Source organism: Mus musculus, chromosome X (genome assembly GCF_000001635.26).
Source record: "Mus musculus strain C57BL/6J chromosome X, GRCm38.p6 C57BL/6J".
NCBI classification, from domain to species: Eukaryota; Metazoa; Chordata; class Mammalia; order Rodentia; family Muridae; genus Mus; species Mus musculus.
Genome location: NC_000086.7, coordinates 94,530,951 through 94,542,992, shown reverse-complemented (window position 1 = coordinate 94,542,992; position 12,042 = coordinate 94,530,951). Strand labels below are relative to the sequence as shown.

General features: G+C 49.0%; 1 protein-coding gene across 2 annotated transcripts; it reads left to right on the top strand.

Annotated features, from left to right (window-relative positions):
* The first annotated feature begins 967 nt into the window (after positions 1-967).
* Positions 968-7,519, top strand: Maged1 (melanoma antigen, family D, 1). Of its 2 annotated transcripts, NM_019791.3 has the most exons (13): positions 968-1,101; positions 1,669-1,742; positions 2,446-3,138; positions 3,712-4,386; positions 4,485-4,548; positions 4,730-4,809; positions 4,928-5,019; positions 5,238-5,317; positions 5,409-5,451; positions 5,637-5,699; positions 6,005-6,119; positions 6,748-7,133; positions 7,316-7,519. In NM_019791.3, the coding sequence occupies exons 2-12, from the start codon at positions 1,698-1,700 to the stop codon at positions 7,123-7,125; spliced, it is 2,328 nt and encodes a 775-aa protein (NP_062765.1). In that variant the 5' UTR covers positions 968-1,101; positions 1,669-1,697; the 3' UTR covers positions 7,126-7,133; positions 7,316-7,519. The 2 variants fall into 2 exon arrangements, 1 of the variants encoding a protein (NP_062765.1); NR_157578.1 differs by having other exon boundaries at positions 4,928-5,317.
* Positions 7,520-12,042: the final 4,523 nt, after the last annotated feature.

The window sequence follows — 12,042 nt, the reverse complement described above, 5'->3', positions numbered from 1 at the left end:
TACACTCAGGAAAATCCAGGCCCCTCATGGATGGTTTTGTTTGTCTTTTAGATCAAGTCTCAGAGTTGCACAGCTGGCCTGGAACTCAGGGCTTTCCCTGAGTCCCCAGAGTGCTGGGATTACCAGCCTGCGCAGCGGTGCTGGGGCAGGTTCTGGCCTTTCTGTGTGGTACCAGCTCAATGCCCCGGGCTTCTGCATTAGCTACCTGGTGTGTTAAATGAGAATGTTGCACTCCATCCATCTCCCTAAAACAGCCTGCAAGAAAAACAAGCCCCAGGGCAGACCCCACAGCCCAACGCCTTTCCCTCACCTCTCTAACCCAGCCCTCAAAAAGGGTTTCGATGGGCAAAAACTGCCAAAAGGGCGAGAGAAAAAGCTCATTTTCTGAGTCCAGTGAGAGGAAACCTATAGATCCCCCCCCCCCCCGGGCGACCCTTGCTCCGGTATCTCTGCAATGGTTTTTTTTTTTTTTCTGGCCTTTAAGGTTTCTGCGTCGTAGAGTGGGTGAACTCAGCAGAGGCCTAGCATGTTTCGAAATAAGAGACCCCCGCGGGGGGCCTACCTACGGGGCTCTGCACACGGGGGTGGGCGGGAGCTGCGGACCTGGCTAGAGAGAGTTCGGGAAAAAGGGCGGGACTGAGCATAGACGCATTGCGGAGAAAGGTAGGGGGCTGGTGTGTCGGGCCAGGGGGTGGGACCGAAAGGCGCTGCGCATCTGTTGAAGGAGTGGATGCGTAAGGAGAAGGGGAGGAGGAACCTTTGTCCACTGTCAACCTGGTTGGCGGTGGGATAGTGTGCTGGCAAGGAGGCGGGCTCTCCTCCAAGTGCACATGCGCAACAATGGCTCTGGGATGAAGCTTTTGTTGGGAAAGCAAGCGGGACTCTTATTTGGACAGTGATCTGCTGCGCATGCGCGGCGCGTCCAGAGGCGGTGGGTGGTATATTAGGCGGAGAGGCGGGGTCGCCCGAGCTGCCGCGCTGGCATTTTCTCCTGGACGCGGAGAGAGTGCGGGTGCCGAGAGCCGGACAGAGCCATTCCCGATCCTCTTGAGTCGCGAAGAAGGAAACAGCGAAGGGATTGGGGTTCGGCCCTGAGGCAAGGTGAGGTTCGCCCCCAGACGGGGCATCTGCCCCCCTGGCGCGGCGTCCTTCCGCCATTCTTTTCTCCCAGTCCCTTCACCCTGGATTCGGAAGCCCCCTGCTCTGCCTGCTCCCGGATTCAGACCCTGCTCCCGACCCTTTTCTAATTTGAAACTCCGTCCGTCCCCCTGAATCTTTTCTCCAGTTCCCTCCCCGAATCCTATTTCCCGACCTTGATCCCGTTAGATGGTTCCTCTGAATTCAGAACCTTAATTCAACTTTTCGGACGCCCGTGTCTCCCCGCTCGCCGCCCTCCCTCCCCGCCCCCGTAAACTACCGCATCCACAGCTCCTCTCTGACTCCAAAACGGCAGCGCTGAAGCTTTTCCCTGGCCGCGTCTGAGATTGGAGATGGTCTAGCGGGACGACCGGTTACTTTTCCCGCTCCGCTTAGGCCTGGTTCTCCCCCCGGACTCGGCACCTCACCCGCCCCCAGAATCAAAGCACACACGCACACAGAATTCGGTCCTATGTCTTTTCCTTCTGTAGTGTAATGCCCAGCTCCTCTCTCCCACACCCCCCCCCTTAGGCTCTGCTCTTGCCAGGGAGACGAGAGCTATGGCTCAGAAACCGGACGGCGGTGCAGGCCTCCGCGGCTTCCAGGTGAGGACCCCGCTCCCAATTCCCCCATTTTTCCCCTGCTGACAGTTTACGCCCACCCCCGGCCCCTTAGGTCGCGCGAATGGCAGGATCTGATTTTGCCCTTCTTCCGGCCTAGACACCGCGGGCTCTCAGATTTCTAGCGTTTATCGAATGGGGGGGAGGGGCGGCCCTTTTCAGCCATCGGTCCCTGCTTAGAGAAAGGGGAGACCCTGTTAGTCAGGGCATTCTGCCCAGAGAATGCGGGTTGGGTAAGGAACCATTTTTTTTCCATAACCCTGACGCGTGTAGAGCAGTCTGTCGCCCCATCCCCCAACCTCTCGCCTCCACCCTCCCTTTCTCCACGCCGCGAGACTCCCCCTCCACCCTCTCGGCTTATCCTCCTTGATTCCTCCCTCCTCGGGTCTTGAGCTCCCCACCTCAAGCCTAACCAGTCCGTCTCTAAACCCATTTGGGGCTCAGAGCTTGCACCACATTCCGCACCAGCCCCTGCTGCCACAGACTGTCCCTCACCTTGCCCTGCCCCCTCTACCCTTAATTAAATTTTGTTCGCGCCCCGCCTCCCTTTGACCCGCCTCTGCCCCCACGTCTGAGTACTGTGACGCCTGTCTACAGCTCCCCTGCTGCGTTGCGCCGCGCCCCCCCCCTCCTCTGGTCTGCCATGTAAGGCTCAGAGATTGAAATGTTGCCCCTCCTGTGTTTGCAGGCTGAGGCCTCTGTTGAAGACAGCGCCTTGCTTGTGCAGACCTTGATGGAAGCCATCCAGATCTCCGAGGCTCCGCCCACCAGCCAGGCCACAGCAGCTGCCAGTGGGCCAAATGCTAGTCCCCAGAGTTCACAGCCCCCAACTGCCAATGAGAAGGCTGATACTGAGGTTTCAGCAGCTGCTGCCAGGCCTAAGACAGGCTTTAAGGCCCAGAATGCCACCACAAAGGGGCCAAATGATTACTCTCAGGCACGTAATGCCAAGGAGATGCCCAAGAATCAGTCTAAGGCGGCCTTTAAGTCACAGAATGGCACCCCTAAAGGTCCACATGCTGCCTCTGACTTTTCCCAGGCAGCACCCACAGGCAAATCAGCTAAAAAGTCTGAAATGGCCTTTAAGGGTCAGAATAGCACTAAGGCTGGCCCCGGTACCACCTACAATTTCCCTCAGTCTCCCAGTGCCAATGAGATGACCAACAACCAGCCTAAGACAGCTAAGGCTTGGAATGACACTACTAAGGTCCCTGGAGCTGATGCCCAGACCCAGAATGTAAATCAGGCCAAAATGGCTGACGTAGGGACCAGCGCAGGTATCTCTGAAGCTGATGGTGCAGCAGCCCAGACATCAGCAGATGGCTCCCAGACTCAGAACGTGGAGTCCCGGACTATAATTCGGGGCAAGAGGACCCGCAAGGTGAGATCCCAGCTAGCTTCCCTTTGCTTTGGGCTCTCTCCTTTCTTCCAATTTCCTTGGCTCCAAACACAATAAAGGGCATGGATTTATCTGTATTTTGGCACAGTTGTAGGGGGTGCTAAGGTAACTATTATTCCTGAGCCCAGGTTGTCCACAGGCTGATGATGAGTTGATACAAGGACACAGGCAATATGTGTGTAGGCCATCTTACATTTTGACATTAAACACCATGTCTTAAGCTAGGCAGGCTCACACAGAATCAATTAGATCTTGAAGATGTACCTCACTCTCTAGAGAGAACAGAGTCAGGAAGAAACGAGTTCAGGGTGAAACCAAGCACTGTCCGTAGTCACACAGGAAAAGGAGAAATCTAGGTCCCACTTTCTGTTTGTTTGTTTGTTTTTTCCTTTGTCTGGTTTGGAGATGAAACGCCTGTCTGAAAGACAAAGAGAATCAAAGTGACCAGTGGCTAGTGAGGTGTAGGTGAAGATTCCTAGGTACTTCCTAAGATAGCAACTGGGAGGACCCAGGATTAATAGTGACCCTGAAATTTTCTTCTCTCTAATTATACAGGTTAATAACTTGAATGTGGAAGAGAACAACAGTGGGGATCAAAGGCGTGCCTCACTGGCCTCAGGGAACTGGAGGTCTGCTCCGGTTCCAGTGACCACTCAGCAGAACCCACCTGGAGCACCCCCTAATGTGGTGTGGCAGACACCACTGGCTTGGCAGAACCCATCAGGCTGGCAAAACCAGACAGCCAGGCAGACCCCACCAGCAGCACGTCAGAGTCCCCCAGCTAGGCAGACACCATCAGCTTGGCAGAACCCAGTTGCATGGCAGAATCCAGTGATCTGGCCTAACCCAGTGATCTGGCAGAATCCAGTGATCTGGCCAAACCCCATTGTCTGGCCTGGCCCAATTGTCTGGCCAAACCCAATGGCCTGGCAGAGTACACCTGGATGGCAGAGCCCACCCAGCTGGCAGGCTCCACCTAGTTGGCAGAGCCCTCAAGATTGGCAGGGCCCTCCAGATTGGCAGGTACCACCTGACTGGTCAATGCCTCCTGACTGGTCCTTTCCCTCCGACTGGCCTTTTCCACCTGACTGGATCCCCGCCGACTGGCCAATTCCACCTGACTGGCAGAACTTACGACCCTCACCTAATCTGAGATCCTCCTCCAACTCTCGTGCCTCACAGAACCAGGGTCCTCCACAGCCCCGAGATGTGGCCCTTCTTCAGGAAAGAGTAAGTGCTGTGCCTCTCCACTTAGTTTACTGCAGTCCTTCCATTTATAACCGGCGGCCACGTTTTCTACAAACATCATTTTAATTACTTCTCCCCAGGCAAATAAGTTGGTCAAGTACCTGATGCTTAAAGACTACACGAAGGTGCCCATCAAGCGCTCAGGTAGGTCGTTCTGTCCTTGATGTCCTTGATAGGGGCATCTTTTGCTTATTCTGTCCCCTCCCTCCCATAGCTGCTGATTGTACTTGAGAAGAACCTGACTGGGCTACCCTCAGCAGGGCTGGCACAGGGGCTGGCACTGGACGGTCCAGCTCACTCCAGGTGCTTCCCTTCTCTCCTACAGAAATGCTGAGGGATATCATCCGAGAATACACTGATGTCTATCCAGAAATCATTGAGCGCGCATGCTTTGTCCTGGAGAAGGTAAAGAGTCAGACCTGAGAAACAAGAATGATGGCAAGGACAGGGCTTACAGGGCTGTGACTGCCTGCCTATTGGTAGGTTATCCTAACTGCCGTCATTGATCGGTTTTCTTCTGTAGAAATTTGGAATCCAGCTGAAGGAAATCGACAAAGAAGAGCATCTGTATATTCTCATCAGTACCCCTGAGTCCCTGGCTGGCATACTGGGAACGTAAGATGGGAAAGGAGATGGAGTATGGTCTTTCTAAGTGATGCTTTTTTCCCCTAAGAGTCTCAGTATTCAGTCACATAGGAGGTCATGGGCAGAGTGGGGGCATAATGATCTCTGCTGAGGAATACTGGAGAAGCTAAATTGGTAAGCTTGTGGGGTTTTTCATGCAGATGGCTGCTGGGTATGTATATATCTATATTCTTTTTATACTCCTCTAGGACCAAAGACACACCGAAGCTTGGCCTCCTCTTAGTGATTCTGGGCATTATCTTCATGAATGGCAACCGTGCCACCGAGGGTAAGTGACTGACCTTGGAGCTGGGGCTTGGCTACAGTCTGATTTCCATGCTCACTTTCCATGCCTTGTCTCCTCTTGCCTCCTATCACAGCCGTCCTCTGGGAAGCACTGCGCAAGATGGGACTACGTCCTGGGTATGATTGGGCTCTTTCATCTCAAGTATCATTTAGCAGCAGGGATGCTACCAGAATTGCATTAACCTGGTGGTCTTGGGGGAGTCTAAATTATGGTGTAGAGAGATAGGAAAACAATCTTTAACTCTCTCCTTTACTTCTCTTCAGGCAAATTCTCTGATTGTCGTTTTCCTTTTTACCATCAGGGTGAGACATCCCCTCCTTGGTGACCTGAGAAAACTTCTTACTTACGAGTTTGTAAAGCAGAAGTAAGTGGTTCTTGTAATTCTGACTGCTTGATCTGTGTCAGAAAAGGTTCTCTAAACGTGACTTGCAGCGCACCTGTGTCGGTTCCCAGAATTACTCAGAAGTGTTTACTGAAGATACTCTCGGAGGTAGACTGTTTCTACAGCATGGTTCTAAGAAAGGCCTGTCCACTCTTCCCATAGTACACAGTCTCAGATTGTAAAATCCTGAGGCAACAACTTTAGCATAGTATGGGTTTTTTGTTGTGTTTGTTTGTTTGTTTGTTTGTTTTGCAGACTGCCCATAAACACACTCTTATTTTTCTCAGATACCTGGACTATAGACGAGTGCCCAACAGCAACCCTCCTGAGTATGAGTTCCTCTGGGGCCTCCGCTCCTACCATGAGACTAGCAAGATGAAAGTGCTGAGATTCATTGCAGAGGTAATGGAGGAATCGAGGATAGATTAACCTGTGTAAAAAGGCTGGGGGTAATGGTGTGTTTTTGCAGTCCAGTGCTGGGGAGGTGGAAATGGTGCCTCACAGGGGCTCACGTTCAGCCTGCTTGTTAAGAGACCCTATCTCAAATAATAAGGTGGATGGTACCTGAGGAACAACACCCAAGGTTGGCTTCTATCCTGCACATGTATGTGTACATACATAGCAACACACAAGAAAAACTCAGCTCAGCAATGTATAGATATACACTAGTCATTAACTTATAGACATTCTGCTGCATAATAGATACCCAGGGCTTACTCATTACATCTAGCTGAACTTCATACACTTTAATGAATATGTCCCTATTTCTTGTCCCACTTAAACCCCTGGCAACCACCGTTCTAATCTACTCCTATGAGTCTAGTTTAGATTGTCCACTTATCAATAAAATTACATTACTTGTCTCTGTATTGTCTTGCTTACTATAATGTCCTTCAGCTTCACTCATATGGTCACAAATAGTAGGATTTTCATTTTTAAAGGCTGAATAGTATTCCATTATATATAGTACAGTATTTTCTTTTTGCATCCCTCTTACTGATTATGGTCTTGTTTTTATTTCTCATTGTAGGTTCAGAAGAGAGACCCTCGTGACTGGACTGCACAGTTCATGGAAGCTGCAGATGAAGCCTTGGATGCTCTGGATGCTGCTGCAGCTGAGGCAGAGGCCCGGGCTGAAGCGAGAAACCGCATGGGAATTGGAGATGAGGCTGTGTCTGGTCCCTGGAGCTGGGATGACATTGAGTTTGAGCTGCTGACCTGGGATGAGGAAGGAGATTTTGGAGATCCTTGGTCCAGGATCCCCTTTACCTTCTGGGCCAGATACCACCAGAATGCCCGCTCCAGGTTTCCCCAGGCCTTTACTGGCCCCATCATTGGCCCCAGTGGTACTGCCACCGCCAACTTCGCCGCCAACTTCGGTGCCATTGGCTTCTTCTGGGTTGAGTAAATTGTCAGGTAAGTAAGTCACTTTGAATTAAGCAGGTAGGGTCAGTGGGGGAATTGTATTCACATTCCTAAGCTAGTAGTAACAAAATCCATGGTGGAGAAAAGGGAAATACAGAGACGTACTCTTGGGTGTTTATGTTCGTTATTGATACAGCTAATTGAATTATTTTCTCCTTTTCTTACATTCACAGATACTGCTCATCATTTGCAATAGTTTTCCCTGAGTGAGGCTGAAGCCTCAGGTTCCTTCAAAACACGCTATCTAGAGAGCCACATCCTGTTGACTGAGAGTGGCATGCAAAATACATTTATTTGCTATTCTGTCTTACTTTTTTTTTTCCTTGTGTGTTGTCAAGTTTTGGTATCAGAAATAAATGTTGAAATTGCAAAGTGAATTAAGTGTGCTTCTCATCTTTTGTGTATGCATATCCAGAGGGAGAGGGCAAATCAGCTTTCAAACGATGGAAATGTGGGTAGATCCAACTAATGGTTTGGAAACCAAAGGAGGGATGAATGAACACAATTGTCAGTGAAATCTAAGAGCTGGTGTAATAGGTTATTTCACATAAGGAATGAATGTGATGGTATGCTGTATAAGAAAAGGAATGGTGAAGGCAGGTGAATGGTCAAAGCAAATACTTGTAAGAGGGACCTGGGAGGGGGAGAGGGAAACATGAGCAGATATTGGGGGAAACAGGAAATAGAAGGTGTGGGGACCCTCTAGAATATACCAGAGACCTGGGAGGTGGGAGACTCTCAGTACTCAAAGGGAGGGACCCTCGATGAAATGCCTACAGTGGGGAGAAGGAGCCCACCTCCAGTAGAAAGACAGGGCATCAAGTGAGGAATGGGGTTGCCATCCCACAGTCAAAACTCTGACCCAGAATTGTCCCTGTGTAAAAGAAGTGCAGGGACAAAAAAGGAGAAGAGCCTGAGGGAAAGGAGGTCCAGTGACAGGCCCAAATAGGACCCATCTCAAGGGGAGGTTCCAGGGCCTGACACTGTTACTGATGCTATGGTGTGCCCTAGGCCTAACAAGCACCTGAAAGAGTCAGGTGCAGATACTTATACCCAACCAATGGACAGAAGTCAGGGACCCCTGTGGTTGAATTAGGGAAAGGCTGGAAGAAGCTGAGGAGGAGGGTGACCCCATGGGAAGACCAACAGTCTCAACTAACCTGGACCCTCGAGATCTCTCAGACACTGAGCCACCAACCAAGCAGCATATACCAGCTGATATAAGGCCCCAGACACACTTAGGCAGAGGACTGCTGGGTCTGGGTTCAGTCAAAGAAGATGCACCTAACCCTAGGAGAGACTTGAGGCCCCAGGGAGTGGAGAGGCCTGGTGGGATAGGGGTGACGGGGTGGGGGGAACATCTTCTTGGAGATGGGGTGTATGGGATGGGGAGCAGTTGTGGGGGGTAAACTGGAAGAAGGATGAAGTCTGGAGTGTAAAAAATGACTAAAGAATAAAAATAAATAATTAAAAAGAAAAGTCAGAAGTAAAACACCCAGTGGTGTCAGAGTGGAGGATAGCAGATGGTCAGTGGCCTAGGATTCTGGGATGTTTATTACATCCGTGTGGAAAGTGAAGTAACTAGGATAGAGGCAAGAATAGTATAACAATGAGTCCTGTGCCAGTCTCTTCTGTAAGTAATGCCCATAACCACATTAGCCAGAAAGGGCTGAGCTAATAGATTGATTACCTCTTTACAGTCTGGAAATGCAGCCTGTCCTTCAGGAGCCTCACAATCCCCTGTTGACACAGGATCGGGGAACTTCATCACACTTACAGAATTTATGAAAGGCCTCAAAAAGCTGCGACTGAATGTCCCAGGGTGGGGTGGTACCCAAGGGGGCTTCCTGTTCTCTGAGGAGAAGGGGACAAGTAGTAGGGGACAAGGATCTGTAAAGGTGAGACTTGGAGGAGAGGAGGGAGAGAGAGGCTTGCGATCTGATCTGAACATAAAGTGAATGCATAATGAAAAAGCCCTTGGTCCTGTGGAGGCTCAATGCCCCAGTATAGGGGAATGCCAGGGAGGGGAGGCGGGAGAGGGGGGAGCACCTTCACAGACGCAGGGGGAGGGGGAGGGGTGGGGGGTTGCAGAGGGGAAACTGAGAAGGGGATAACATTTGAAATGTAAATAAATAAAATAACCAATAAAAACAAGTTTTAAAAGGTTAGAATAATTAATGAAAAAGTCATGAATTTGAAAATTAACAAGAAAGGGTAGGTACATGGGAGGAGGAAGGAAAGACAGGATGGGAAAATAATGTAATTATCTCAAAAAATGGTTTTTAAAAAATAGTCTCACACAGGGATAAAGAGAGATCTTTGTTGCTTAGAAAACAGGGATTGAGGCAGTAAAACTGCTCTAAGCAGAGCTAGGTGGCCTTTGGCTATGACCTGAACCAGGAACTGCTTCAGTTACTGAGACTTTCTCACCAGAAACAAAACTAAGGCCTAGACCATAACTTACTTTAAAACTAGTATTTGGCCGGTCGTGGTGGCGCACGCCTTTCATCCCAGCACTCAGGAGGCAGAGGCAGGTGGTTTCTGAATTCGAGGCCAGCCTGGTCTACAGAGTGAGTTCCAGGACAGCCAGGGCTACACAGAGAAACCCTGTCTCGAAACGCCAAAAAAAAAACAAAAAACAAAAAAACAAAAACCAAACAAACAAACAATTTGGCCAGGTGAACAAGGCAGGAGCAGAAAATGTATGTGATAGGAAAAAAGGGCAAAGACAATTCGGCCAAGGCTCAATAATGGTCAGGGACAGTGTGTTATTCCTTAGTTCGTGGCAATGTCCACATTCTGAGAAGAGCCCAGGCTTAGCAGGAGATTCAGGCCTCAGTCCCTGGCCTGCCTTTGTCCTTCCTTTTGGTTCCTTTTAGCTGGGTGTGGGTCCTGGCCCTCTTCTCAGGCATGTCTGAAGAATCAGCTGAGACCTGTTTGGCAGGGATTGTCTCAGCTCCAGGCTCCAGGGGTCTGGCCTGTGGTTCTTCTCGCTTCTGAGTACTCTGAGGGAGGCACCTGGAGTGTCTGAGACAGCCTTTCCCCCTGGGAAGGTGCTTTCAGCATGTGCTTCTTTAACAGTGGGGTTGGATCCAGAGCACCCCACTTTCCTCAGGCCTGGCCCAGTGCACACACTGGGACACATTCCATGGCCTCCACATTCAGGTAGATGGATGTTGCTTTGAAGCTTTAGAGAAGAGTAACCCATAGCCCATAACCCCCAGGAAAATGACAGGTCTTCCCTGAAGTATTGCTACAACCACCCCCATCACTACCCACAGCCCAGATCCATACTTTCCAGATTATATCTGCCTTAAAGGAAGAGGAGTTCAAATGAGCTGCAGGATATGTGGGAAGGATCCCAGGCCCTAAAGCCCTGCAGTACAGTCTTCCAGCTCTTCTCCTGCCTCTACACTCAGCTCTAGTTGCTCGTTTGTACATGGGGAAAGAAATGAGATCTCCCCAAACTCTTGCTATGTCCAAGACTGTGATCTAATGTATGTAAAATTGAACAAGAGTAGGGGCTGGAGAGATTGCTCAGCGGTTAGGAACACTAGCTATTTCTTCCAGTAGGTCCCAGTTCAATCCCCAGCACCTACACGGTAGCTCACAACTATCTGTATGTAACCCCACTTTGGGGAATCTACTCTCTTACACAGCCATACGTGCAGGTAAAACACCAACGCACATAAAATAAAAGTAAATTATTATTACTATTATTGACAGAGGACTGTGGATCCTCCAAGATATGCTAGATTGAAGACTCCTGAACTGCTGGTCTGGGTGCTCACATCCAAGCAGGGTTGATTCAGAGGACAATGTGGTTATAGCAACACCAAAGATGTGGAGGCTACCAGGAAGTTTTAAAGAGCCTGACAAAGGAGTTTGAAAGTGTGTCACTGGGGCCTGGAGCTGACAAAGTAACGTCAATATTTGTTGGCAGCCTCTTTAGTTCCATGGAACTACCACGGCCTTTGGAATGCTGTTCCGTCCTGTTCACACTCCAAACTGGATTTGATTCTCTTTCTTCTCTATAATTCTACTGCAACTTGTACCACTGGCAAGACATGAATACGGCTCGCAATATTAAGGGTCTTATGTTTGTTGTAACAGGATGTAATTGTAATTTACTCTCAAATATATTTTTTAAATCTCCGTGTGTGTGTGTGAGAGGGGGGATGGATGCTTGTACACACAGAGAGACAGAGACAGACAGACAGAGAGAGAGAGAGAGAGAGAGAATATCATCATATCTTGGGCAGACTTATTCTGATAAGACCATAAGGGGCTATACTTTTAATAAGAGAAATTTGAAAAATGAGAAAGATTTGATGCACAGAAATTCTACATTCCTAGATTTTAAGATGAAAGAGCTGCATAGTGTTTTTGATTTTTGGTTTTGGTTTGGTTTGTTTTTAAGATATGGATAATTCTGTGAGCTCAAAGAACTATCCGGCCAGTAACCATAAAAGAAGAAAAAGAGTATCTTTATTTATAGCAGCAGTGTGATGAACCTAGCCAAACCATTCCTGAACTTCTGATCTACAAATAACTAGGCAATAAGGACTACGTGTTGTTTTAGCTACCTAGTCTGAGATCATCTTTGATGTATTAATAGAAAACTAGTATATTGTCTTTGGGAAATGGCATATCCAGATATTTGCTTGGCCTTTGAGTCTTAAATGATTGGCACAAGAACAAAACCCTAATTTGTGTGGTTTTCCCCCGGAGCAGTGTCTTAAACACATGGTTCCCCTTCGGGTCTTGTTTTCTTTCTCCAGTCTTCCTCCAGTTTTGTGAGCCTCTGATATCTTCCTCATGGAATTATTTTATTTCATTTTTAAAAGATTTATTTATTTTTATTTATATGAGTACACTGTAGCCATATTCAGACACACAC

Coding starts and splice junctions, on each gene's coding strand:
- Maged1 (NM_019791.3), top strand. CDS start 1,698: ATGGCTCAGAAACCGGACGGCGGTGCAGGCCTCCGCGGCTTCCAG. Junction 4,810..4,927: donor CATGCTTTGTCCTGGAGAAG/GTAAAGAGTCAG, acceptor TTTCTTCTGTAG/AAATTTGGAATCCAGCTGAA. Junction 6,120..6,747: donor TGCTGAGATTCATTGCAGAG/GTAATGGAGGAA, acceptor TTCTCATTGTAG/GTTCAGAAGAGAGACCCTCG.